The sequence below is a fragment of the Cervus elaphus genome, chromosome 4, assembly GCF_910594005.1.
Source record: "Cervus elaphus chromosome 4, mCerEla1.1, whole genome shotgun sequence".
Lineage (NCBI taxonomy): Eukaryota > Metazoa > Chordata > Mammalia > Artiodactyla > Cervidae > Cervus > Cervus elaphus.
The window spans coordinates 46,809,017-46,835,295 of NC_057818.1; the positions used below are offsets into that span (position 1 = coordinate 46,809,017).

The following is a 26,279-nucleotide window of genomic DNA, read 5'->3' on the forward strand; positions in this document are numbered from 1 at the left end:
CTCCCTCCTTCTCCATCCCTCATTTTTGTCATCTCTAAAATGGAGGCAATTAGATAGGTCCACAGTCCCTTATCTAAAATGATTGGGGGGACTTCCCTGGTGGTCCAAGGGTTAAGATCTTGCTTTCTAACGCAGGTGGTGCAGATTCAATCCTTGGTCAGGGAGCTAAGACCCCACATGCCTCTTGGCCAAAAAAAACAAAACATAAAAAATAGAAGCACTATCATGACAAATTCAATAAAGACTTTAAAAATGATCCACATCAAAAAAATCTTTTTAAAAAAGTGACATTTTAAAGGATATGTTTTTATTTATTTGGCTGTTGGATCTCAGTTGAGGCATGCAAGATCTTTATTGAGTCATGTGGAATCTTGTGTTGGGGCACACAGACTCTAGTTATGGCACACGGCTCTGCAGCATGTGGGACCATAGTTCCCTGACCAAGGATCGAAGCCATGTCTCCTGCCTTGCAAGGTGAATTCTTAACCACTGGACCACCAGGGAAGTCCCAACAGTAACAATATTTTTTTTAATAAATAAATAAAAAATAGGGCTTCCTTGGTAGCTCAATGTAAAGAATCTACCTGTCAATGCAGGAGAGTTGGGTTCGATCCCTGATCTGGGAAGACCCCACATACCACGGATCAGCTAAGCCTGTGGACCCCAACTACTAAAGCCCGTGTGCCCTAGAGCCTGTGCTCCACAACCGTTGAGGCCACTGAAATGAGAAGCCCGCACACAACTAGAGAAAAACCTGCACAGCAAAGAAGACCCAGCACAGACAAAAATAAATTAATTAAATAAATAAATTTTTAAAATAATAAATAAGTAAATAAAATTATTATGGCCCAGTGCATTTCAGATTTTAGAATTTCAAAGGGTCATCCCATGCAAATACCACATATCATATAATACTCCTAGTGGGTGTTACAAAACCACAAATATGAATGTTTCTGCAGTGACATTTCTGAATATGCATACCAATTGGGATAAATTACAACTGTAAGCAGCCACATGTGAGTTCAGGTCAGCTTTTGCTGCTGACTTAGTTTTAACGTCAAACACATAACACATCTCTCAGTCTTCAGACCACTTTTGCATCAGGGAATTGTAGATAAGGGACTGTGGACCTCTAGCAGCTACTTCGTCAGGCCCTTGTGAAGTGCGAACAAGTTAACGTAGGGAAAGCGCTTGGAACCAAGTCCAGCTCATGCTGAGCGTCACTGAGGAATGTTTCGGCTATTTCTATTTCCCCCTAACACTGGCATCTGGAACCTCCAAATTCTCTGAGCTCTGGCCATATCCCAGGGCCACATGCAACCACTGACATGTCCCAAATTTTTCCTCAGGGAAGGTTTCCAGACATTTCTCTGGTTGGAAAGTTGTGGGGGCTAGACAATATATTTAATCAGGGGCAAAGTGTTGGATGTTATGGGTGTACAAAGCTACCTTTCTGCACTATAAAAAGACAATGGACTCTGGAGCCAGATGGTTTGGGCTCAAATCCCAACTTGACCACTCGTTATTTATATGACCTTGGGCAAATTATTTAACCTCTCTGGGTCTCGGCTTCTTCATCTGTGAAATTCGGATGATATAAAGATCAAACCAGTCAATCCTGAAGGAAATCAACCCTGAATATTCATTGAAAGGACTGATGCAGAAGCTCCAATGCTTTGGTCACCTGATGCCAAGAGGCAACTCATTGGAAAAGACCCTGATGCTGGGAAAGATTGCGGACACACAGGAGGAGAAGGAGGCAACAGAGGATGAGGTGGTTGGATAGTATCATCAACTCAACAGACATGAGTCTGAGCAAACTGCAGGCTATAGTGAGGGACAGGGAAGCCTGGTGTTCTGCAGTCCATGGGGTCACAAAGAGTCAGACACATCTTAACAACAACAAGTGAGCAACAAGAACAACCCATAGGGCTGTAGTGAGGATTAAATGAGATAATATAAGGAAAGCTCAGAAAGTATATGATGCTAAGACCTGATACGTGAACCCATGATGGTCCATACTCCCCTCCACAACCCTTGAGAGCTCACCCTGCCACTCAGGAGTCAGGAGTTCCCCAAGTGCCCTCATGGCTCCCCAGCATCCAGCAGTCTCCATTCCAGGTATCCAGCACCCTCAAATTCTCAGAGCTCCAGAGATTTATGCTCATGACTTGGGCCCTCATCTCCTAGGGACCTGACTCCTGAGTTCCTTCTTTGATTAAGGAATGTTTTATTATTAGGTACAAGACCTTGTTCAAGAAACTGAGGATGTATCAGCAACCAAGACAGAAAAAAAACCCTTGTTCTTGGGACTTCCCTGGTGGTCTAGTGTCTAAGACTCTGTGCTCCCAGTGCAGGGAACCTGGGTTTGACCCCTGGTCAGTGAACTAGATCCAGCATGCCACAACGAAGAGTTTGCATGCTGCAATGAAGATCAAAGGTACCATGTACCACAACTGAGACCCAGAGCAGCCAAATAAATAATTAAAAAAAAAAAAACCCTTGTTCTCATGGTGCTTATATTCTACTGGAGAGATATAAACAATAACTGTTTAGTTAATAATAGAGTATATTAGAAGACGTGTGTGTGTGTGTGTGTGTGTGCATGTGCTGTGTGTGTGCTCAGTCGCTCAGTTGTGTCTGACTCTTTGCATCCCCATGGACTGTAGTCTGCCAGGTTCCTCTGTCCACAGAATTTTCCAGGCAAGAATACTGGAGTGGGTTGCCATTCTCTTCTCCAGGGGACCTTCCTGACCCAGGGATCAAACCTTTGTCTCCTGCATCTCCTGCATTGGCAGGCAGATTCTTTACCACTAAGCCACCTGGGAAGCCCATGTTAGGAGATGATACATGTTAAAGAGAAAAAATAGAGCAACGAAAGTGTGATCAGGATTTCTGAGAGTACAGTTTTAAATAGGAGGGATGTAACTTAAGCCAAATCTCAAAGGAAGTGAGGGAGAGAGCCATGTGGATATCTGAGAAAAGAGCATTCCAGAGTGAACAGCAAGTGCCTAAAGTGAAAATCTGCCACCCATGTGAGAGGAACAGCAAGAAGTCCAGGCTGAAGCAGAGGGATCGTGGTACCCAGTAAAGGAGGAGATCATGGGAGTCGGATTGTGGACGGCCATGTGGGCTCTTGCAGTAACTTCGGCTTTGATACTGTGTAAGGTCGGGGCCAAGGACAGATTTTGTGCAGAGGAGGGTTGAGACATCCCTTGCATGTAAATAAGATCCTTGTGGCGCCATGTAGGGAACAGTCTATGGGGCTGATGGAGGAATTGCTGGGAGAGCAATGAGGAGGTCACTGAAGTTGTCCGGGTAGGAGATGATGAGGGCTGGACCAGAAAGGAGACAGTGAAGGAGAGTACAAGGTGACCTGGGAAGCTTCTGGGGGATGAGGTGGAGGACAAAAAAAAGAGGGGAATCATAGATTGGGAGAAAGGAGACACTCCGATCTGGAAGGTCTTGGTGGAGGCTCTTGATAACTGGAGGAAAGACATTTAGGTCCTGGCTGAAGGCTCTCCTATTAACTGGAGGAGGTGGGCGCTCCTAGCTCTTTAGTGAAACAACTTACCTGGTTTCCTCAGAGGAGGGTTTCTGAGTTTTGCATGAGGACGGAACTGGGTATTGAAAACAAGACTCCTGGTTAATAGATGAGAGACCTCCCAAAGCCCTAGTACCCCAACATTCAACCCCCCACAAACTTCCATCCCTCACCCCTCCTCAGATGCTGGGGAATGCAGCCTTTCTGGTGACCCTATGCTTGGGTCGCCTCGCAGGTGGACCAGCAGCAGCTGTGATTGCCTTGACCCTCAGTATCAGGAAGCTGGATTGTATTTCTGCAGCTCCTGACTAGGGGCAGAGGCAGGTCTGAAGCAGAAGCTGCCTGCACGGCACCTCCTTGCATAATTGGGCCCTGCAGCCACCTGATGCAGGCCAGGCCCCCTAGGCTGTGCCCTGAGCCAGGCCTGGGTCCCCACTGGAGCCCCTGGGACCCTGTCCTGCCTAGGTGGCTCTGAACGGGCCCTTTAGCTGCTGCCATGACCTGATGCCGCCTCGACCCTTCGAGACCAGCGGCAGTGCTTGGATGTGTCTCTTCTCTGATTACCGATTTGTGCTTTGCGTGGCCCTCCATGTCTGTGGGCTGGCCTGTCAGCTCCTGGGTGTCAGTGTCAACCTGTCGAGATTCCAGGTTGGCTCTAGTGAGAGAACCTTAGGAAGGAAGGGGTTCTGGAATTTAAAGGCAATACTCCTTCATACTGGGGCCTTTCCTGGAGGCTCAGATGGTAAAGAATCTGCCTGCAATGCAGGAGACCCAGGTTCGATCCTTGGGTTAGGAAGATCCCCTGGAGAAGGGAATGGCTACCCACTTCAGTATTCTTGCCTGGAGAATTTCATGGACAGAGGAGCCTGGTGGGCTATAGTCTAGGGGATCACAAAGAGTCGGACACAACTGAGCGACTAACCTTCTCCTTGATACTGGAGTCAGCTGCTGGGGCAAGACTCCAGGGTTCTAGGAATGGGACAGCCTCTGGGTCCTAGGAGTGGGACTGCTGAGGCTCCGGAGGCTGGGCTCCTTGGGTCTGAGATGGAGACTCCTCCCCACTGGGGGTGCGGGATTTCTGGGTTCTGAGGGTTGAAATAGGTCTTGGGTTTGGCATCTGTGTGCCCTGAGGGTGAAGACTTCTGGTTCCTGGGGTGCAGAACTATTCAGGCCTAAAAGGCAAGACTCCTGGATTTGGTGGATGGAAAGGTCCTCTAGGCAGCTGGAGTGAGAGTTCCGCATCCCATGGCCTGAATTTTACTTACCCTTTGGTTTCTAGAGATCGAAACTTGACCTTGTGGGGTGGAGATTACCAGAGTTAGGGGCTGGAAAGCTTCCATTCTAGGGGGCATCAAGCTGCCTGAGGATGCACTGGCCTGGGCCTTAAGTCATAGCTTCTGGGTGGTTTTTCTGGCTGGGTGCCTGGATGCTGCTGGCAAGGTGCTGCTTCCATCCTGTGTCACCCTGCCAATCACCAGCACCCCAGCACACTTTGCACACACATATGACATCCTCTTGGCCCCTCTGGGGCCCTTCCACCCAGGCCATGAGCTTCCTACACCAAACCCAAGATTGAACTGTGGACATATGCCTGGGCACTGGACCCTGCCCAATGCGAAGTGTCTACTGTGAAACTGGCCCATTGCTGGGTGGCCAAGTCTTCTCCTGGCAGGAACTGAGTCTATGCAGTGAGGGTCCAAGGCCTCAGCTCAGCCTCTTCATCTTCTCTCATCGGTAGGGCTTGGCCCCACTCCTGACCCTGGCAGGGCAACTTCAGCTCCCTGTTGCCCATCTCAGGATGCATCTCAGGATGCCAGCCCCTTCCTGCACAATGTAGTCCCTGAGACCTTGCGCTTCCCACTGCCAGCCTCCAGCCACCCCCTCCTCCCCATCATGATCCAGACCCTCAACCTTGCCCATCCTAAAGTGTCAGCCCAATTCTGACAGAAGTCCAGCCACTAGCTCTCATCCTTCGCACTTCTCAGCCCTGATTGTGGTCTAGTTACTCAACTCTTACCTCTTCAGGAACTCAGACCTGGTCATGGTCCAGCCCCCAAGGCCTTTCCCATCCTAAGCTCTTACAGAGGCTGTGCCTCTGATCCATGGCTGGTCTACCTAGCATTTATCTCTTTGAGGGTTCACTTCGGCTCTGCCCAAGTGAAGTTTTCCAGCCCTTACCTCCACAGGGCCCCAGATGCCCTATTCCAGCCCCAGAAGTTGGGAGTGAGACTCCAGCAGCCACTTGCCACCAAGTAACCCTCCATTGGTACTCTTTCCCCAGGCTCGCTGTACCTGCAGCCTCACACTATTCCTATGCACTCTGGACAGTTGCGTGAGGCTGGAGCTGCAGCTGCATGGCATGCCTGCATCCCTGTCCAGACGCCAGCAGCCACCGAGGCCAGGAGCGCAGACATAGCAGCTACAGCCTCCTGTATGATCCCAGAGGCCTGCTGGCACCCTGCCACCCATAGTTGCCACCAGAGTTCTTCCTGGCCTGTGTGGCCGACAAGGGTTGTGGCCGACAAGGGTCATGCCCATGGGAACCACCAAGTGCTCCGTGCCTGCCCACAGGCCCGCACGGCTGCTTGCCAAATGTTTGGTGTCTGTGTGCGGCCCTGAAGGACACTTGGCTTTTGCTGTGAGCCATCACCAGCGGGGTCGGCGGTGCAAGACCAGGTCTGGTCTTCCATCATCCTGCAGATGGTAGCGAGAGCCACCATGTACCAGGCTCACGAATGAAATACAGTGCCAAATAGGACAGAATTCTGCCCACACTCTCCTTGGGAAAATGGATCTGATTTTCTCTCACGGCTGCATTTACAAAGCACCCGTTCTGGTTCTCAAATTATTGTCCCTAGACCACCAGCAGCAGCAACACAGGGCTTGTCTACAATGCAGACTGCCCCAGGCTTATTACTGACTCAGAAATGCTGGGATGGGACCCAGCATCCTTTTGTAATAAGCCCTTCAGGGGATCAGATGCAAGGCTGAGTCTCAGAACTTCTGTTTGACCTGTTCCAAATCAGCTCACTGCACCTTTGAACCGCACTAGGAGATAAGGTCAATCGTCATCTCCTTTCTCTGGTGAGGAAACTGAGGCACAGAGTAGCTGAGTGCTTCCCCAGATCTCAGCCGTAAGCAGCAGAACTGGCCTTTCTGCCTGACTCCAGAATCCTCCTGAACCCTCTATGTTTTAGTATCTTTCTAACAATAATGTAAAAATAGTTCCAGTAGTAACATGAAAAGGGGACTGACTGTATAGAGTGCTTGCCCAGCGCTAAGCCTTCTATTGGGCTTCCATGGTGTTTCAGATGGTAAAGAATCCACCTGCCAATGCAGGAGATGCAGGTTCTATCCCTGAGTCGGGAAGATCCCCTGGATAAGAGAAAGGCAACCCACTCCAGTATTCTTGTTTGGAGAATCCCATGGACAGAAGAGCCTCAAGGGCTAAGGTTCACGGGGGTCACAAAGAGTCAGATATGACTAAGTGACTAAAACACACACACACACACACACACACACACACACAAGCCTTCTATTACCTTAATTAATTCTCCCAACAGTCCCATCAGGCAGGTACATGTTATGGATGAGGGAAACCAAGGCATTGATGGTTAAGGAATTTGCCCAGTGTTTTACACCTAGAAAATGACTTAGCTGGGCTTCCCTGGTGGTTCAGTGATAAAGACTCTGCCTGCCAATGCAGAAGACATGGGTTCAACCCCTGGTCAGGGAAGATCCCACGTGCCACAGAGTGATTAACCCATGCACGACAGTTGTTGAACCTGTGCTCTATAGCCCAGGAGCTGCAACTACTGAAGCCCTTGTGCTCTAGAGCCAGTGCTCCACAAAAGGAGAAATGTGAGCACTGCAACCAAAGAATAGAGTAGCCACTATTCCCCACAACTAGAGAAAAGCCCAAAAGCAACAAAGGCCCAGGGTGGCCAAAAATAAATAAATCAATCTTTTTTTTTTTTTGAGAAAATGAATTAGTTGGCATCTGAACATTTGTTCACTTATTGAACAGACTCTCATCAACTTTGAGTCTGTATGTCCACATTTCTCCTCCACATTCCTCATGGTCTCTTGGCTTCATCCTGACTTTCTGTGTCAGCGTCCATCCCTGTCTGACCCCTTACTGCCTCTAGTTCAAATGCACCCTGGGGGGAACTTGTTTGGCTTGCTTTTTAGTTACAGATTGATGACCACCCTTACCTCTGTCAACCATGGTCATTTGTCCAGCCTTGGCCCAACCAGCTGTGGCAGAGATGGAGTCATGGGGACATGAAGTGGCCAATATGTCAGGCAGGCCTCTTACTGGCAATGTCAGAGTCCTAAACTAGGGAAATTAAAAAAAAAAAAAAAAGGATTTGAAGCACATATAGCTGCAAAGACAGACGGTATTTCTATCTTCAGGCTTAGCTAGATTAAGAATTTTCGATTGCAGTTAGAAGAAACCTGTTTCTCTCTTTCTCTCTCTTCTTTGTCCTGGTTTTCCCTTCCTTTCTCTGTGTGTGTGTGAGTCACTCAGTTGTGTCCAACTCTTTGCAACCTCATGGACTATAGCCTGCCAGGCTCCTTTGTCCATGGAATTTTCCAGGCAAGGATACTGGAGTGGGTTGCCATTTCCTTCTCCAGGGGATCTTCCCGACCCACGGATCGAACCTGGGTCTCCTGAATTGCAGGCGGATGCTTTACCATCTGAGCTACTAGGGGAGAACCTCCTCTCTCTGTGTTAGCTTTATTCTCAAGCAAATTCTTCCCCTGTGGTAGCAGCAAGGCTTCTGCAACAACAGGAGGACAATTCTAACAGCTTTATAGCCCTCTCACAAAATGTAACACCTTTTCCCCACTAGTTGCCAAAGTCCTAGAGTCCCCACTCATAGATTTTGCTAGACCAACTACTGGGGCCCAGAGGAGGGAGGAATAGTCTGATTAGCCAGCCCTGATTCCTGTACCCATCTCTGGAGCCTGGATGTGGAGTCATCTCAATCTGCATGTTGGAAATAAGGATGGGTGACTGCCAAAAAGGAGGTAGAGGTGTCATTGTCAGAAGGGTGGGAGGGGACTTCCCTGGTGATCCAGTGGCTAACAAGCTGCACTCCCAATGCAGGGGGCCCAGGTTCGATCCCTGGCCAGGGAACTAGATACCACATGCCGCAACTAAGAGTTCACATGCTGAAACTAAAGATCCTGCATGCAACAATGAAGATCAAAGATCCTGAGTGCTGCAGCTAAGACCTGCTGCAGCCAAATAAATAGATGTTTTCATTTGGGGTTTTATTTATTTTATTTTTTTTAAAGATGGGAGGACAGAAAAGACAGCCACCACTAGAGTCTACTGCCAGGTTCCCCACAGGCCCAAACAGGCAGATAAGAGGTAGAATCATTTGATGATTCAAGGGATGGTCACCCCTTTCAGTAGAGACTGGGGGTGAGTGGTGGGCCAAAAATCCTCAAAGACAAAGAACAGAGAAGCTGCTTCAGTCATATCTGCTGCTGCTGCTGCTAAGTCGCTTCAGTCGTGTCTGACTCTGTGCGACCCCACAGACAGAAGCCCACCAGGCTCCCCCATCCCTGGGACTCTCCAGGCAAGAACACTGGAGTGGGTTGCCATTTCCTTCTCCAATGCATGAAAGTGAAAAGTGAAAGGGAAGTCGCTCAGTCGTGTCCAACTCCTAGCGACCCCGTGGACTACAACCCACCAGGCTCCTCCATCCATGGGATTTTCCAGGCACGAGTACTGGATTGGGGTGCCATTGCCTTCTCCACCAGTCATATCTAGGACCCATTAAAGTAGATAGCACATGACAGGATATGTAGACACTGCTCAGTCATTGCTGGTTATTTTTGCTGTATGATTAATCCAAGGGGAGTTGCCAACAGAACAATGCAGCCTCGGGGTGCTGGTTGGATGGAGGGTAAGCCTCTGGCTTGTCTGAGCCTGACAAGCCTGTCTCCCCAGCCATGCAGCCTCCCCCACCCCTGGCCCACCCTCAAAGAGCCTCTGCATCTTGTGTGGATCCCCTGCCCTGTGGCCTGTCTGAGTGTTTAGGAGGTGGTGCAGCTTCCCACAACCTGGGATGAGGGCTCTGAGTGTGAGGATGGATTCTTCCAGGTAGGGGGTGACTGCATCCCTGTGGACCACTGTTCTTGCCTCCACAATGGCCAGAACTTCCCTGTGAGCATCCTCTTGGGTCCTTGTTAGAGTTTCACTTGGAGCCTTCCACTTTGCCTCTAATCTCCATGCACTTTCTTGAATGGATCTCATGTCAGAACCTCTAGGCATACCTTCCCTTTAGTACCACATCCCCTTTCACTCTCCTCCCTTCCTCCACAGCCTGGCCAGACTGTCCTGTTAAAGAATTGCTCCTCTTAGAGGAATTCCTTGGAGATCTAGTGGTTAGGACTCCACACTCCCACTGCGGGGGGCATGGGTTTGATCTCTGGTTGGGGAACTAGGATCCTTCAAGCTGCATGTGTGGCCAGAAAACATCAACAATGAAACTATGTTGGAACTGAATTTTGGGACTTCCCTGGTGGTCCAGTGGTTAAGACTTCACCTTCCAATGCAGTGGGTAAGGGTTTGATACCTGGTCGGGGAGCTGAAATCCCACTTGCCTCCTGGCCAAGAAAACAAAACATCAAACAGAGGCAATGCTGTAAGAAGTTCAATGAAGACTTTAAAAACGGTCCACATCAAAAAAAAAAAAGAAAAGTCTTTGGGACTTCCCTGGTGGTACAGTGGATAAGAATCTGCCTGCCAACAGAGGGGACACAGGTTCAATCCCTGGTCAGGGAAGATGTCACATGCCTTGGAGAGCTAAGCCTGTGCACCACAATGAAAACTACTGAGCCCGTGCCCTATAGCCTGTGCTCTGCAACAAGAGAAACCACTGCAATGAGAAGCCTGTTCACTGCAACTACTGATGAGACCCCGCTCGCCGTAACTAGAGAAAGCCTGTGCACAGCAGTGAAGACCCAGCGCAGCCAAACATAAATAAATTTAAATATTTTTTTAAATTTTTTTTAATTAAAAAAGAAAGAATTGCTCTTCCTATACCTGCCAACTAGGGGAGGGTGTTACCTGGGACCCCTGAAGCTGCCCTACAAAAGAGGTCTGTGGCATCACAGATGGACTCTTAGGCTGTCAATTGCAAGGTGACCAGGGCTGTGGCCTGAGGGGTCAGAGATGAGCGCATGACTTCTGGGTGTTGGCAAAGAGCAGACTGTGGCTCAGACTCCTGGGACTCATGGGTCCCTAACCTCCACATCCACTTGGCTCCTGCTCTGAGCCCCATGGCCTCACTGCTGATTTCCCACTCCACAGCCCACCTAACACCAGCTTTGTGCCATGTGGCACAGTCTAACCAACCATATGCACCAGCCCCGCAGCCGCAGAGCACTGGAGCTGCCCCCATGATCCTATCTGCCGGTGCCCACTTGGTCATCTTCTGCTGGAGGGCTGACGCATGCCCCATGCCCACTGCTCCTGCTTCCTCTGCCGAGGTTGCGCTTTCTGGACAGACAACTGTATTCAGCGTGGCTACCACCTGGCCACTGGTGCCCTGTGAGCAGCATGCCCCAGTGCTGGCCTGAGAAGTGCTATGATCACTGCAAGGCTGCCACAGGTGGCTGGTACCACTGCCTGTTAGCCTAGTCCCCACCCAGCCCCACTGCCCTGGAGGAGCCACTGGTCTGCCCTGCCATGGGAGACTTCCACTTCAACACATTGGAAGGAGCCCACTGTGAATTCCCTGCTTCCTCTGTCTACCGCCTGGTGCGTCTCCGTGACACAGCCCATGACAACTTCAGTCTGGGTTTGATGCCACTTCTGCAGCACAAGGCTGCACCAAGGGTCTGACCCTTAGCCTGTGTTCTGACACCAGACATGAGTCTGAACGATCTCAACCACAGCGGGCTGAGGTTCCAAAGGTCCACACTGGCCCCCACCCCCTACTGTCCTCACTACCCCCAAAATCCTGTTTTCTGCTGTTGTCCCTTCATTGACTCTCCCACTAGTCTTCAAAGATGTCCACTCTGATTCCCCAGGGGCCCCATTCACCGCCCCCCCCACAATGGCTACTGACCCCCCTCCTCACTGATTTGCTTGTGGACTCCTTCGCACTAACTCTCACTTGTTTTTATTTACTACCCTTGAGACTCCTATCACTCTCTAATTAACTCTCTTTTGAGTCTTTGATCATTTACACCCCTGTGGCTCTTCCCATTGATCTTCCTATTGATATTGACTCTTGCATTGAATTCTCACTCCTTTCTGGTATCCTAATTGAGCCTCTTTGATGCAGTATCTTATTCACTGAAGGCTTCCCAGTGGTGCTAGTGGTAAAGAACATACCTGTCAATGCAAGAGACAGAAGAGATGGGGGTTGGATTCCTGGCTTGGGAAGATCCCCTGGAGAAAAGCCTGGCAGCCCGCTCCAGTATTCTTGCTTGGAGAATCCCCATGGAAGAGGAGCCTGGTGGGCTCCATTGAGCCTTTCATAGTGTCACATTAATTCATCAGTTTACTTTCTGAATCTACCCCAACGTACCCACGAGCTAAGTCCTCCCATTGCCACCCAAAGCCACCTAAGTCTTCTCCTGATCCTCAGTGATGCATGGATCTGTCCTTCCACTGCCTCTATTTATCCTCTTTGTGATCCTCCCCTTGCTCCCTCACTGACCCCTCCCCACCAACTCCTTAATTATTCTTTTTCCCCCTCATTGGTCTTCCACTGACTCCTCATTAATTCTGACCACTCTACCATTGATCCTTCATTGGATCCTTTATTGACCCTCCATTTCACCTCCAACTGACCTCCCATTGAATTCTCCTTTGATATCTAATGATTAAATGCCCCTTAAGGAACCACCACTGTTCTCCTTAGTCCCTCTCTGATCCTTCAGTGACATTTCCAGAAGAGTCTGCTGACCGCCACTACACCCTTGCCTGGCTGCTCTCCCCTCCCACGTTCCCTCTCTGTAGGTGAAGGGAATTCTGGAATCACTGCCCTTCATTCAGAACTGCAGCCTCCTCACCTACTGCCAAGGCTGCCTGCCCTGCATAGACACCCACTTCAGCCTTTCTCTGACCTAAGATTGGGATACCCTGGTGCACGTGACACTGCTGAAGCCCTACAGGATCCTACCTATGCTGACCTCATGACCCAGGCAGCCCAAGCGGCCCCTCAGCACCCTTGCTCAACACCTGGAAGTTGGCAGAGATGCCAGGCTGTGGCCTAGTCTGCAGGCTCCTCTGCCCTGGCCTGTGTGGTCACTCGCATGCGAAAGAGAAGTTTAGGCCTTGGTGGGTGGGGCTAGGTGAGGAAGGGTGGGACTTGAAAAAGAGCAATGACTAAATTTGAAGAAGTGGCCAGATCTGGAGGGACAGCAGTTTAACAAAGTCTTTATGGGTGTTTTTGTTACTGTTTTGTTTTTAGTATTTATTTGGCTGTGCCTCTTAGTTGAGGCAACAAAGTTGCATCTTTGTTGCTTCATGCAAAATCTTTAGTTGGGGCATAGGGGCTCTTAGTTGTGCCGTGTGGAATCTAGTTCCCTGACCAAGGATAGAACCTGGGCCCCCTGTATTGAGAGCACAGAGTCTTAGCCACTGGACTGCCAACACAGTCCCAAGGTCTGTCTTTCTTTTGTGCCTGTCTCTTTTCCTCACCATCTGTCTCCTCTTTGCATCACAGCCTACACTGCAGGGTCATCTGGAGGCTGGGATCCCCATGATGTCCTGGAGGCGCCCCCAACTTTGCTGTGAGTGCTCTGGCTGGGCCTGGGATGCGTGCTAGGCAAGTTGTGGGCCAGCAGGAAGAGTCTCTGAAGGAGAAGACAGACAGAGCTGGGCTCCATCTTAGGCCAGGCTGCGAACATTAGGCTACATGCATGGTCACCGTCCCAATGGACTCTGAACTTTGTGCCCGGTGTCTACAGAAATGGCATACCAATGGAAAACCAGATCCCTGGATAAAAGAGCCTCAGGACTTGTACTTGGGCTCTCCGTTGACTAAAAGAATATGCTAATTATCTCTGTAACAGAACAAAGTGCTAAATTCCATTATGTTTATCGGGATATGACCACAGGCCTATTGATAAATATCCACTGTTTATCTAGTCTTGTGACACATGAATCATGGTTTAAGTTTGATCGTATCTCTCTTTTACCTTGTCCAGACTACTTTCAAGGAATTTGGGGAGGTGGGTTTGAGCAAGTACACTTAGGGTATATAAGGTTTTCACAAAAACTGGTCGGGGTCCTTGGCTAAGAGGAGACTCTGCCTTAGGCCTGCTGGTGTAATAAACTGCACTCCACTATCTGCATTGTCCTTCTGAGTGAGTTTGTTTCCCGGAACGCATGGCTACATCTCCTCTCCTGATGGAGATCAGAGAAGACCTGACATTGATGGAACTGGCTGAGGAGAGGGTGTAGGAGGGACATGCAAGGGAAAGGGAACTATAATTACAAAGTTGTGGAGGTTGGAAAACATCACTAGGAAGCTAGCCTGACTCGGGGTAGGAGGCAGTAGGACTGGAAAAGGAAACTTGGGAGTCCAAGCACTCACCTTTGCCATCCACCTGCAGTCCTCACTTGTCCACCTGAAGCCACTGTGCATGGACCTGTCATGGGGTCCATGTCCTGCCTCTCAGCCTGTTACCAAGTCCAAGCTCACTCTGCTTGCTGCACGACAGGCCAATAAGTCCGAGAGACAAGGTGTTGAGGCAAGGAATATAACTTTATTCAAAAAAGCCAGCTAACGGAGAAGATGGCAGACTAATGTCTCAGAGTAACCATCTTGTTGGAATCTGGATGCCAGGTTCTTTTACAGAGCCAGAGAGAGGGGTGATGAGGAAGGAAAGTCAAAAGGCAGAATAGAGAGGGAGAGGCTGTGGGGAAGTAAAGTGAAAGACTCTTTAGTCTTGCAAAACATCTCCAGGAATGGCCAACCTTTGGAAGGGGTGTGTTAATCTCTTCTTTTTATTGTAGCTATTCACAGGTGGGTAAGGTTAGATTATCTCTCTATAAACTGAACAAAAGCACTTTAATTTACAGTCAGGAAGAGGGGAAGCGTCTTCTGAGGCAGGCTTGTTGTTGTTCAGTGGTTCAGTCATGTCCAACTCTTTGCGACCCCATGGACTGCAGCATGCCAGGCTTCCCTGTCCTTCACTATCTCCCAGAGTTTACAAAATAACAAAAGCAACAAAAAGCAAGTCAAAGAAACAGTTTCCAATATGCAGTCAGAATTGGCTTCTCTGCAACAAGCCCTGCTCACTGTTCTGATGCCATGAGGGCTGTGAGTGTGACCCTGGCGTCATCTTTGATGTCACAGATTGTGTGTCCCAAGACCACTGGGGCTGCTTCCACAATGGATGTGACATCCCTGTAAGACAGGTCCCCAGGCCTGGGTGGGTGGGCACAGAGTCTCCCATATCTTATAAAAATATTCCCTTCAGGACACCTTATCAATAAGACTTTCAGTTGTAACCGACAGAAAATGATGCCAACTATCTTAAATACAACAGGAAATATATCTACTTTTCTTTGGGTAAAGTTGAGGTGTTCAGACAGGGCTGGATTTGGGGACTCAAATGATGTCACTAGGACTCAAGTTTCCATCTTTCATCCCTGCCTTTTCCTTTTTCTGTGTTAGCATAACAGGAGGGAAAAGGGCAGGACACAACTTTTGAAAGAAAGACATCGCCCAAAGACACAACATAAACTGATTAGAATCAAATGGGACCAAGATGGCAGACAAGACTAGACCATCATCCTCAATCAGCAAGTGAAATGACACACCCAGAGGCACCATGACAGTTCCAAGGCACTGTCAAAAGACCAAGAAATTGGGCCACTGCAAAGAATTGTGCATCAGAACAGTAAGCAGTGGAAATCTCCACCCCTTCTCCAAAATGGATGGAATAATTCTCCCACTCATTAGCATATGAAATTACCCAACCTATAAAAACTAATCATGCCACATATCGCAGGCACACTCATTGGCCCTCTGTGATGTCCCATACTCTGTGGAGTGTGCTTCTCCCTAAATCTGAATAAATCCACTTCTTACCTATCACTTTGTTTCTCACTGAATTCTTTCTGTGATGAGGCATCAAGAACCTGAGCTTCATTACGTCCTGGAACCGGGTACCATGGGTTTTGACTGGGTTTGAGTTCCAGCCACATGGGTTAGATTCCCAAGCAGGGTTTTGGCTGGGCTCAAGGCCCAGCCACTTGGGTTCAAGTCCCAGCACATGGGATCAAGTGCCAATCTGAGGTAAATGGTTTCATTAGCATCTACATTAATTAGACTTTTGGGGCCAAGAGCTATCACAGAGGCTCAACATTACAGTGACTTAAACTTGATAAAAGCGTATTGCTCTCTCATGAACAGCCCAAGTAAAACCAGCTCATTTCCTCCAACTCAGAAACACAGGCTCCTTCTATCACACAACACAGCAGGAGGCAGCTCTTAGACTACAGGGCTGAGGAATGAGACAGCTGGAGGTAGCAAGCATAGACACCTCTCTTGACAAGGTATTCATGCAGAAAAGGGAGAATAAAGATCAGCTAGGGGACTTCCCCTGAGCTCCAGTGGTTAAGACTCCACATTCCCAATGCAGGAGGCACAGATGTGATCCTTGTTTGGGCAACTAAGATCCTGCATGCCCCACGGCATGGAACAAATAATAATAAGATCAGCTAGGAAGAGCCAGAGGGCAAGGATATCTTAGAACTAATTTTTATCAGTATTATTTTGAGATGGGAGAAACTCAGGGGTGTTTCAGTGCTGATGGGCAGAAGCCAGACAAGGAGAGGTTGGAAATCCAGCAGGAAGGGATGCCAGGATAGAGGATGCACGGCTCCCTTGAAAGCAGGAGAGCAACAGCAGAGCTGGGATCTGGGAAGGCAAAATGGATAGTTTTGGGAGTTCTTTTGGTGGTTGTTTTTATTTTTTTTAGCCATACCTCACAGCATGTGGCATCTTAGTTCCCCGACCAGGGTTCAAACCCAAGTCCCCTGCATTGGAAGGTGGTTCTTAACCACTGGACCGCTGGTGAAGTCCCAGAATGCTATTTATTAGTAAGGGGAAAACAAACCTGAAATCTCATGATGAGAAATAGAATCATCTGTGAGTTCAGGGTTACCTGTAGGGGTGGGAGGATGGGAGAGAACAGCTTGAACATATACCACAACTGTCAAGTAAGCTAAGCCAGACAGGTAAGCTTGACCCTTTGGTTCAAGGGTCAAGAGCCTCCTGACTGCATCTCCTAAACGTCTAGTGTAGCTTTGGGTAAGTGACTCAGCCCCTCCCTATGCCTGTTTGCTCATCCACAAAAAGTAGTGATAAGAACAGTACTCACCATACAGGGTAGCTGTGAAGATATATATAAAGTGCTTGGCATAAGTGCTCAGTAAGTATGAGCTGTGATTGCTCTTGTAACCATTTTTATATTATCTTTGGAGAGGCAGTATGTATATGCATGATAAGTTGCTTCAGTTGTGTCTGACTCTTTGCAACCCTCTGGACCGTAACCTGCCAAGCTCCTCTGTCCATGGGATTCTGCAGGCAAGAACACTGCAGTGAGCTGCCACTCCCTCCTCCATGGGATCCTCCTAACCCAGGGATCAAACCCACTTCTCCTGTGTCTCTGACACTGGCAGATGGATTCCTTCCCTCTAGCACCAGCTGGGAAGCCTTCAGTATGTAGAGCAGAGTTGTTAAAACTAGAGGTCACAAAATCTGATCCCTGAGGTTCAAAACCTGACTTTGCCACTTACCAGCTATGTGAAGCTGGGCAGGCTATGTTACTTCTCTGGCCTCGGTTTCACAAGAGTCATATGGTACAGATCGTCTCATTGGAGTGTTGATGAGGATTTAACATCACTTAAAACATTAAATGTTTAATAAACTTTTAAATATTTACTATTTTCAAATAAATGGATTACATAAAATAATATAAATTAGGTGACAATATATTAAAATGCCAATTGCATCATATTATATTACACATTTTATTAACCTACTCTGCTATACATTATAAGTAAAATATTAAAGCACTTGAAAGAGTGCCTGGCACAGAGAATGTGCTCAGTTAACTGTTACTAGATTATGAAGACACAGATGAGAGATGTGACAGGTTCCAGAGGCTTTTTTTTTTTCCTCTCTCTAAAGTTCCCTTCTGAGACAGTGTTTATTATGGAAAATTTCAAGCATCACAAAAGAATAGTGTTTGAAACCCCATTACAGTTACAAATATTTTGCCATGCTTGCTTTCATCTTTTCCTCCCACTCTTTGTTTTGTTTGTGCTGTAGGATTTTAAAGCAAATCCCAGACCTTATTCCTCTAGCAAAGAACCTGGTATGTGTTTCTGACAGAGACACCAGCAGGAATCACAGCAGTTTCAGATCTCCCTATTGACTCCCAGGGCTTGCCTTGTAGCTCAGCTGGTAAAGAATCTGCCTGCAATGCATGAGACCTGGGTTTAATCCCTGGGTTAAGAAGATCTCCTGGAGAAGGGAATGTCAATCCACTCCAGTATTGTGGCCTGGAGAATTGCATGGACTTGGCTCCAAAATCACTGCAGATGGTGACTGCAGCCATGAAATTAAGACACTTGCTCCTTGGAAGAAAAGCTATGACCAACCTAGACACCACAGTAAGCAGAGACATTACTTTGCCTGCAACGGTCCATCTAACCAAAGCTATGGTTTTTCCAGTAGTCATGTATGGATGTGAGAGTTGGACTATAAAGAAAGCTGAGCGCCAAAGAATTGAACTGTGGTGATGGAGAAGACTCTTGAGAGTCCCTTGGACTGCAAGGAAGTCAAACCAATCAATCCTAAAGGTAATCGGTCCTGAATATTCATTGGAAGGACTGATGCGGAAGCTGAAACTCCAATACTTTGGCCACCTGATGCGAAGAGCTGACTCATTAGAAAAAACCCTGATGCTGGGAAAGATTGAAGGCAGGAGGAGACGGGGAGGACAGAGAATGAGATGGCTGGATGGCATCATCTACTCGATGGACAGGAGTTTGAGCAAGCTCCTGGAGTTGGTGATGGACAGGGAAGCCTGGTGTGCTGCAGTCCATGGGGTGGCAAAGAGTCGGAGACGACTGAGCAACTGAATTGAACTGAACTGATAGACTCCCAAACTTAGGCCCTCTTCCCAGCCCCTGACCTGCCTAGCCTCTTGCGGAAGAATGCATGCCCAGATGTGCGGGGCGGTGGTCGCACTCTGGGCGGAGGGATCCAGGGTTATCGTTTCCCGGTCCCCCACACTCCGCATGCTGGTAGGTGCTGGTAGGGTGCTGAGCAGGTCGTGGCCTTGCGGGCCTCCCAGCGCTACGGGGACGCCTCCGGATAGCCTGCGGGAACTATAACGGAGTTGCGGCTGACTACCTGATACTTCCTGAGGTCTGCGAAGTGCCAACATAGTCGAAGAGTTCCGTGTGGGCTGGACTCGGCTTCATCAGCTAGGGAGGCCCCTCCCTCTCCTACCCGCAGATCCGACTCTCAACGGCAGAGAGCGCTGCCGGCCCAAACAGGCTGCGTTTGGGGGCTTATAGCGCACGGCATATTCCCAGCACCGAGAGACTGGTTCTACCGGCTGTGACCCAACACTTTACCGCGTATTCTCGTCCCCAAGGGTTGGGACCCTCGATGTACACTTGCTCTGGGAGTGGGGACGCACGGAGCTTCCCAGGGTTGCTTTAATAAATGAGGATAAACCCACGTGTGTGTCCGTCTTCCCTCTCCCAGTGCCCCCAGCGCCCCGGGGAACACAAGGACCCTACCCTCTAGCTCTCTCCACTCGCAGGACCTAGGATCCCCTGGTCTCTTCCGACCCCAAACCTAAGGGTCTCAGCGTCTAGCGTCCTCCTCCTCCAGGTCCTCAAGCGTCCTCTCAAGGACACTGATGTCCAGTGGGCCGGGCCAGTGAACCATTAGCTCCGCCCCTTACTCACAACATTGTGACGTAGCAGCAGCGACAACCTATGAGGCGCGACGGCGCCGCAAAACTGGGAACGGGAGGCGGAAGTGCCTGTGGCGGTGTTTCACCGCTTCTCCAGACTGTGCTGGCGCGCGGTTCTGTGCCCCGCGCCCCAGCTACTACCATGAGCCGGCACAGCCGGTTGCAGAGGCAAGTTCTGAGCCTGTACCGCGAGCTGTTGCGCGCCGGGCGCGGGAAGCCGGGCGCCGAGGCACGAGTGCGGGCCGAGTTCCGGCAGCACGCTTGCCTGCCACGCTCCGACGTACTGCGCATCGAGTACCTGTACCGCCGCGGTCGGCGCCAGCTCCAGATGCTACGCTCGGGCCACGCCACGGCCCTGGGTGCCTTCGTGCGTACGCGGGGCCCGACCGAGGAGTCCACCGGCGCGGGGGCCCCAGGGACCCTGTCTGATGAAGGTGACGACCCGAGGAGACCGCTAGACAGCGTGAGGACACAAAAGACCCCGCTGGATGGACGGTGACCGGCTGAAGGGCTCGGCAAATGGCTCAGGGGGACTGGCGGACCGGGGAGCCCCCGGATGGAAACTGAGAGGTCTTGAGAAGCTGGATGGACAGATTGAGGGAGATGAAGAGCCCTCCTGGGACGTGGGGTTCGATGGCGAGAAATGCCCGGCTTTACTTGCTGTATGGTACCGGGTCAAACTTAACCAGTGAGGCTTGGGGCGGACTGTCAAACTGAGAGCTACTTACCCTAAGGCCTGGGGAGCCAAGACACCCCGCTGTTGGACAGAAAGAGACTGAGACGCTCTTGTCTAGAACCCTGAGAAATACCACTGCTGACTCCTCAGAGACTCCCCTCTCCTGTATTTAACTCTGAGAAGAGCAGACTTTTTCGTTGAGGAGTTTGGGATGATGCCCTGATGGACGGTGAGAAGCCTGGAAACCCCCTCAGAAAAATCTTTCCTCCATTGAGACCAACTGGGATTGGTGAGGAAGGGGGTAAGGAGCCTCTCACCCCCGCTAATCAGTTAAAGACCCCCTCAAGCCCTCTACATGATGGTTCTGAGGGGGAAACCTCCCGCCTCCCCGATTCCTGCCCCTTACCCTGCTCAGGACTGTTGGACAAAAAGGCAATAAAATGGGGTGTGCTTACTTACCTGTTGGTGGTGGTAAAGATTTGATGTGTTTGGGGATTTTGAGGGTTATCAAGAAGTGACCCTCTGGCAAGGGATGGGTGTGGGGAACCCTCTAGAATGGCAGATTAGTTGGAGCAGCATAGTTCTTTCTCCTGGGCAAATCCATGGAGGGAACCCACCCTGGTTTGACCCCCAAGGAAGCCCCTGTTGACCCCTTAATGGAAGGTAGTGAGGCGGAAGAGGAATGGTGGAGCTGAGGGGGCCTGGCTGGTAACCCTTGCGGTAGTAGTGGGACCCTCAAACCTCTGGCTAAGGAGTCCAGCCTCAGCTACAAGCTGGAATTGTTGTTAGCAAGGCCTAGGGGTAGGAAAGGAGAGATGCACCCCTAGGCCACAGACATACCTCTTCCCATGTCTCCACAGGGACATGCCCTAGACATTCCCTGAGGTGTTGCATTTTGTAGCCCTCAGCTGTATTTGCACCCATTAAATAAGTAGAAAGCAGTTGAGGAGGACCTCAGGAAAGGAACTCAGCGCTCAGATCAAAGGTAGGATGCCATGGCATGCCTGCTGCTCAGTCGTGTCTGACTGTAACCCCATGGACTGTAGCCTGCGAGGCTCCTCTGTCCATAGAATTTTTTCCAGGCAGGAATACTGGAGTGGATTGCTATTTCCTACTCCAGGGGATCTTCTCAACCCAGGGTCTCCCGCATTGGCAGGCAGATTCTTTACCCCTGCACCACCTGGGAAGCCCCAAAGGTAGGATGGACCAAAGAAAAACAGTCTCTGCCCCAATCCCAGTGCGGGAGGCAGATACTCAAATAGTTATAAAATGAGGTTGAAATCTGAAGAATTACGAGGTGTTTGCCAGGATATAGGGATAGGCTTCTAAGCAGGGGGACCATGTGGGTAAAGGCCTGGAGAGGGTGAAGGGGAGAAATGCTGGGGCCTGGAGAGCCCCAGAGCACAGGCTGTGCGGTTCATGCAAGTGGCTTCTACTTCAGCTTTGTCTCTGGTTGGTACTCAGCCTCCATGTCCATGTTCATCTGTCCGCCTCAGTTTCTTCCACCAGGGTGTTGCTATTAATCCTGGCCTGGCTGCATTTCATAGTATAAATCGAAATCTTGAAAGTGGCTAGTGGTGTTAAGTCCTACCCATCCAGCCCACATTAGGGCTCCAGCTGCATCTCCCTCCTCTTCCTCCTGCTCATTCCTGGCTCCAAGAGCTTGAGCCCTAATAAGTTCCAGGATGGGAGCTTCTGGCAGGGTCACAGGCAGTGATCGAGTTCTCACTGGGGCTGGGTGTCCTGGTCAGAAGGGAGTTACAGGGTGAATGTGGGGTGAGTAAGAGCTTGGACCCTGGAACTGGATGCTTAGGTTTGAATCGCAGTTCTAACACTTACTGATTACGTGATCAGAGGCAAGTGATTTAACCTCCTTGTGCCTCAACACGCTTATCTACCAAATGGGCACACTAACTACAATAGTGTCTCCCTCATGCAGCTGTTATGGTATGTTTTTGTTCAGTCGCTAAGTTGTGTCTGACTCTTTGCAACCCCATGAACTGCAGCACACCAGGCTTCCCTGTCCTTTACCATCTCCCTGAGTTTGCTCAAACTCATCTCCATTGTGTTGGTGATGCCATCCAACCATCTCATCCTCTGTCGTCCCTTTTTCCTCCTGCCTTCAGTCTTTCCCAGCATCAGGGTCTTTGCGTCAGGTGGCCAAAGTATTGGAGCATTAGCATCTGTCCTTCCAATGAATATTCAGGATTGATTTTCTTTAGGATTGACTGGTTTGATCTCCTTGCTGTCCAAGAGACTCTCAAGAGTCTTCTCCAACATCACACTTTGAAAACATCCATTCTTTGGCACTCAGCCTTTTTTATAGTCCAAACTCTCACGTGACTACTGGAAAAACCATAGCTTTGACTATATAGACCTTTGTCGGCAAAGTGATGTCTCTGCTTTTGAAAACACGGTCAGGTTGGTCATAGCATTTCTTCCAAGGAGCAAGCATCTTTTAATTTCATGGTGCAGTCACCATTATGATACAGTGAATTAAATACCTGCGGCAGCAGAGAGTGATGTCCCAACCCCATAACCCTCCTGTCTACTTGAGTTCACCTGTAGCTGCAGAGGAGGGCTCCCAAGAGACTGCCAGCTTCCTGCTCTGAGCCCCTGCATCTCTGCTCTTCTGCTTGAGGGCTTTCTAGGAATTCTGAGAGGTGGGTTAATGCCCTCAGGAGCAAACTGCAGCCTGTGGGGGACAGCAGTCACTGGCTAAGTGCCCCAGTTGCCTGTTGTCTGGTGGGACTGAGCCCCAGGTACTCACAGTGGCTCCCGCACCATAAGCATCTGTTTTGCCTCTGCCCTGTTCATTCTGTCTCTCCTCATTCCCTGCCTCCTGCCTCCTGGGATCACATCACAAATATACCACCTCACTCAAGCCCTTATCTCAGAATGTACTGATGTTAAAGCACCCCCAATGGTCCTGTCTATGTCTGCTGCTGTTTTCTCTCTTCTCAGGGACAGGGTTACTGCATCTCAACCTGTCAAAGAATCTCCTGATATAAGAAAATTGCTATAAAGGACTTAGGGGGTTAGAATAATTTGGAATATGCATTGTGGGTTAATAATAAAATGGAACTGAGTGTTGAAATTTCCTGAATCCAGTAACTGTACTCTAATTGTGTAAGACAGTGTCTATGACATTAAAAACTATACACTGAAGTATTTAGGAGTAAAGAGCATCATGTCTACAACTTACTCTCAAATGGTTCCAAAATATGTGCATAGATATATTACTGAGAGTGTGAATGGTGAAGCCCATGGGGTTAAATGTTAACAGCTGATGAACGTGGATAAAGGGTATGTGAGAGTTTCTTGTTACTAGTCTTAAAGCTTTTCAGGAATTTGAAACAAAACAAAAAGTTACCAAAAAGACAATGTCATATATATAATGACAATATCAGTGTCTTACTGGTCATTTGTCTTTGGACACCAGGTATCTTCACACACAGGGTACATTTTTACAAGAGATTTGAGAAAAGCAAAGCCTGTATTTTCTGAGACTTGGATAGATCTCTCATACATAACTTTCTCACAGATTTAGCAATCAATTTAAATTCCTGACCTTCAAAATAGTACCATCTGCTCTCCCTCACAGGTTCTGATCTCCACCCTGTCGGAGTGACAGGTCACTAGAATATGTTCTTGTCTTGGGTCACAAGCTCCACTCTCCCAAAAGGGCGACCAGGTGCATGAGGTGGTCCAGGGGGCCCTGGGGAATTCTGGGAAACTCATCATACTGGACGAGGAGCCACAGGTCACCTGCAAGATCCCACCAATCCCGTTCGTCTCTCTCTCTCCTTAGAATGTCAGCTCCACAGGGACCAGGATTTTAGCCTGTCTTGTTCACGGTCATAATCCTGCTCTTTGACCTGGTTCATAGCAGACACTCAGTGAGTAGTAAATGACTGAGTGAATGACATGGATTTGTTCCATTACTCAATCGGTTGGGACAATGCTGCCAAGACTCTGCACATCCATCCAGTTTGCTAGTGACCCCAAGGATACCATGCCTCCTCCTCAGCTGGGGACAGGACCTGGTCTGGCAGTTGAAAGATAACAGACCCAGGTTTGCACAGACTTCTCCCTGAATGTGGAATTACTCTGAGGATCTGCTGCTTCCTGCCCTCCATCCCCCAGGGTCCATTCCCCCTTCTGGTAACAGCTCCCTGATTTTTTTTTTTTGAGAACTACTCCCCTCTACCCATTTTAGTATGAGCAAGGCTGACTACAGCCCCCAGTGAAGCATGTGGCACTAACCAGAGGAGCTGGCTTCAGGACTTAGACAGTGAAGAATCTGCCAGCAATGCAGGAGTCCTGGGTTTGATCCCTGGGTTGGGAAGATCCCCTGGAGAAGGGAATGGCTACCCATTCCGGTATTCTTGCCTAGAGAATTCCATGGACAGAGGAGCCTGGTGGGCTACAGTCCATGGGGTCACAAAGAGTCGGACACAACTAAGAGACTTTCACTTCACTGCAACTCTTCTATTGGGCTTCCCAGGTGGTGCTAGTGGTAAAGGACCCGCCTACCAATGCAGGAGACATAAGAGACTTGGGTTCGATCCCTGGGTTGGGAAGATTCCCTGGAGGGCAGGACGCAAACACATTCCAGTATTCTTGCCTGGAGAATCCCATGGACTGAAGCGACTAAGCACACACACACCTCTCTATTGACTGCTAAATTGGTGGGATGTAGGCTTGGCGGTTTCGAGGGGCACTCCCCACCATTTGGATAAGACTGAAGCCAGAACAGGAAAGAACTGAGCCCCTGGATCCAGCGTGCTTGCAGTCCTGAACTTTTTGAGTTACCTACTTAATTAATTATTTATTAATTAATATTATAAATTATAAAATTAAAATTATATATTAAAATTATAAAATAATTATTAATTAATTATTAATTCCCAATTTTTAAAAAAGAAATTACTGTTGTTTTTGTTTGCTTTAACTATTTATTTATTTGGCTGCGCCGGGTCGTAGTTGTGGCATGCAGAATCTTTAGTTGCATCATGCGGGCACTTTTTATTTTTTTAGTTGTAGCGCTCCGACTCTTAGTTTCAGCACATGGTAGCTTCAGTCTGCATTGCAGCATGTGGGATCTTTAGTTACAACATTCAAACTCTTAGTTTCGGCCTGTGGGATCTAGTTCCCTAACCAGGAGAGGAACCTGGGCCTCCTGCATAGGGTGCTCACTATCTTAGCCTTAAATCAATGGAGACTGGGTTTCACTCACTTGCTTCATGTGTGGCCTCAGGCTAGTGGCTTCCCCTCTAGAGCCTCAGTTTCCCATTTCTGTTAAGCAGGGACACATCATTGGGTGGTTGTGAGAATTAAAGGAGGTGTCTGTCTTAAGTGCGCATCCAGGAGACTAGCATGGGGCTCCTGCCTCTTGTTCTTGAGTCTGGTTCTGCTCCACCTCTTGTCCTGATACTTTAAGCTCTGGGAGAGGATAAGCTTAGACACCTGAGGCTGGGGACTGGACTCCAGGACTGAGCCCCGGCAGTTCAGCTTGGTGACCTGGGAGAAGGCTTTCACAGTCCAGTCAGTGATGGCCAGCCTGGGAGCCCACCGTGTAGAGTGTTTGAACACAGCACCTGGATGAATGCAGATCAGGGGCTAAAGCAAGTGCTGTCAGCAACCCACCAACATCCCTCTACCCCTCCTGTACACCTGCACCCCCTAGTAGCCTGTGGAAAGCACCTGTGCCTCTTTGCCTGAGGGTCTTTTTTTCTTTTTTTTAATTAGTTGGAGGCTAATTACTTCACAACATTTCAGTGGATTTTGTCATACATTGATGCCTGAGGGTCTTTACAGGCAGGAGAGGCTGGAAGTGCTGGGGAGTTAACATCTCCAGGATTAATCCTGAGTCAATGAGAGATGAGAGCTGGTACATTGCCACAAGTCCTTCACCTCTAGTGTGTCCCACAATCTCCCAGAGGTCCCTAGGGGGATGGCACGCCAATGCCCAGAGAAGCAACCAGCTCATTGACTCCCTTCCCTGGCTCACTTCCCACTCCCCTGTCAATTTGCCTAGGATCACCCCATCAAAAAAACTACCTGTGCTTGAGG

General features: G+C 49.2%; 1 protein-coding gene across 1 annotated transcript; it reads left to right on the plus strand.

The window, feature by feature from the left end:
- Positions 1-19,550: 19,550 nt before the first annotated feature.
- SDHAF1 (succinate dehydrogenase complex assembly factor 1) lies at positions 19,551-20,668 on the plus strand. The gene has a single exon (XM_043894056.1). It carries the CDS (start codon positions 19,551-19,553, stop codon positions 20,025-20,027), a length of 477 nt encoding a protein of 158 aa, XP_043749991.1. The 3' UTR covers positions 20,028-20,668.
- The last annotated feature ends 5,611 nt before the right edge of the window (positions 20,669-26,279 follow it).

What these genes read in the sequence shown, in the direction of transcription:
- SDHAF1 (XM_043894056.1), top strand. Translation starts at nt 19,551, where the DNA reads ATGAGGCGCGACGGCGCCGCAAAACTGGGAACGGGAGGCGGAAGTGCC.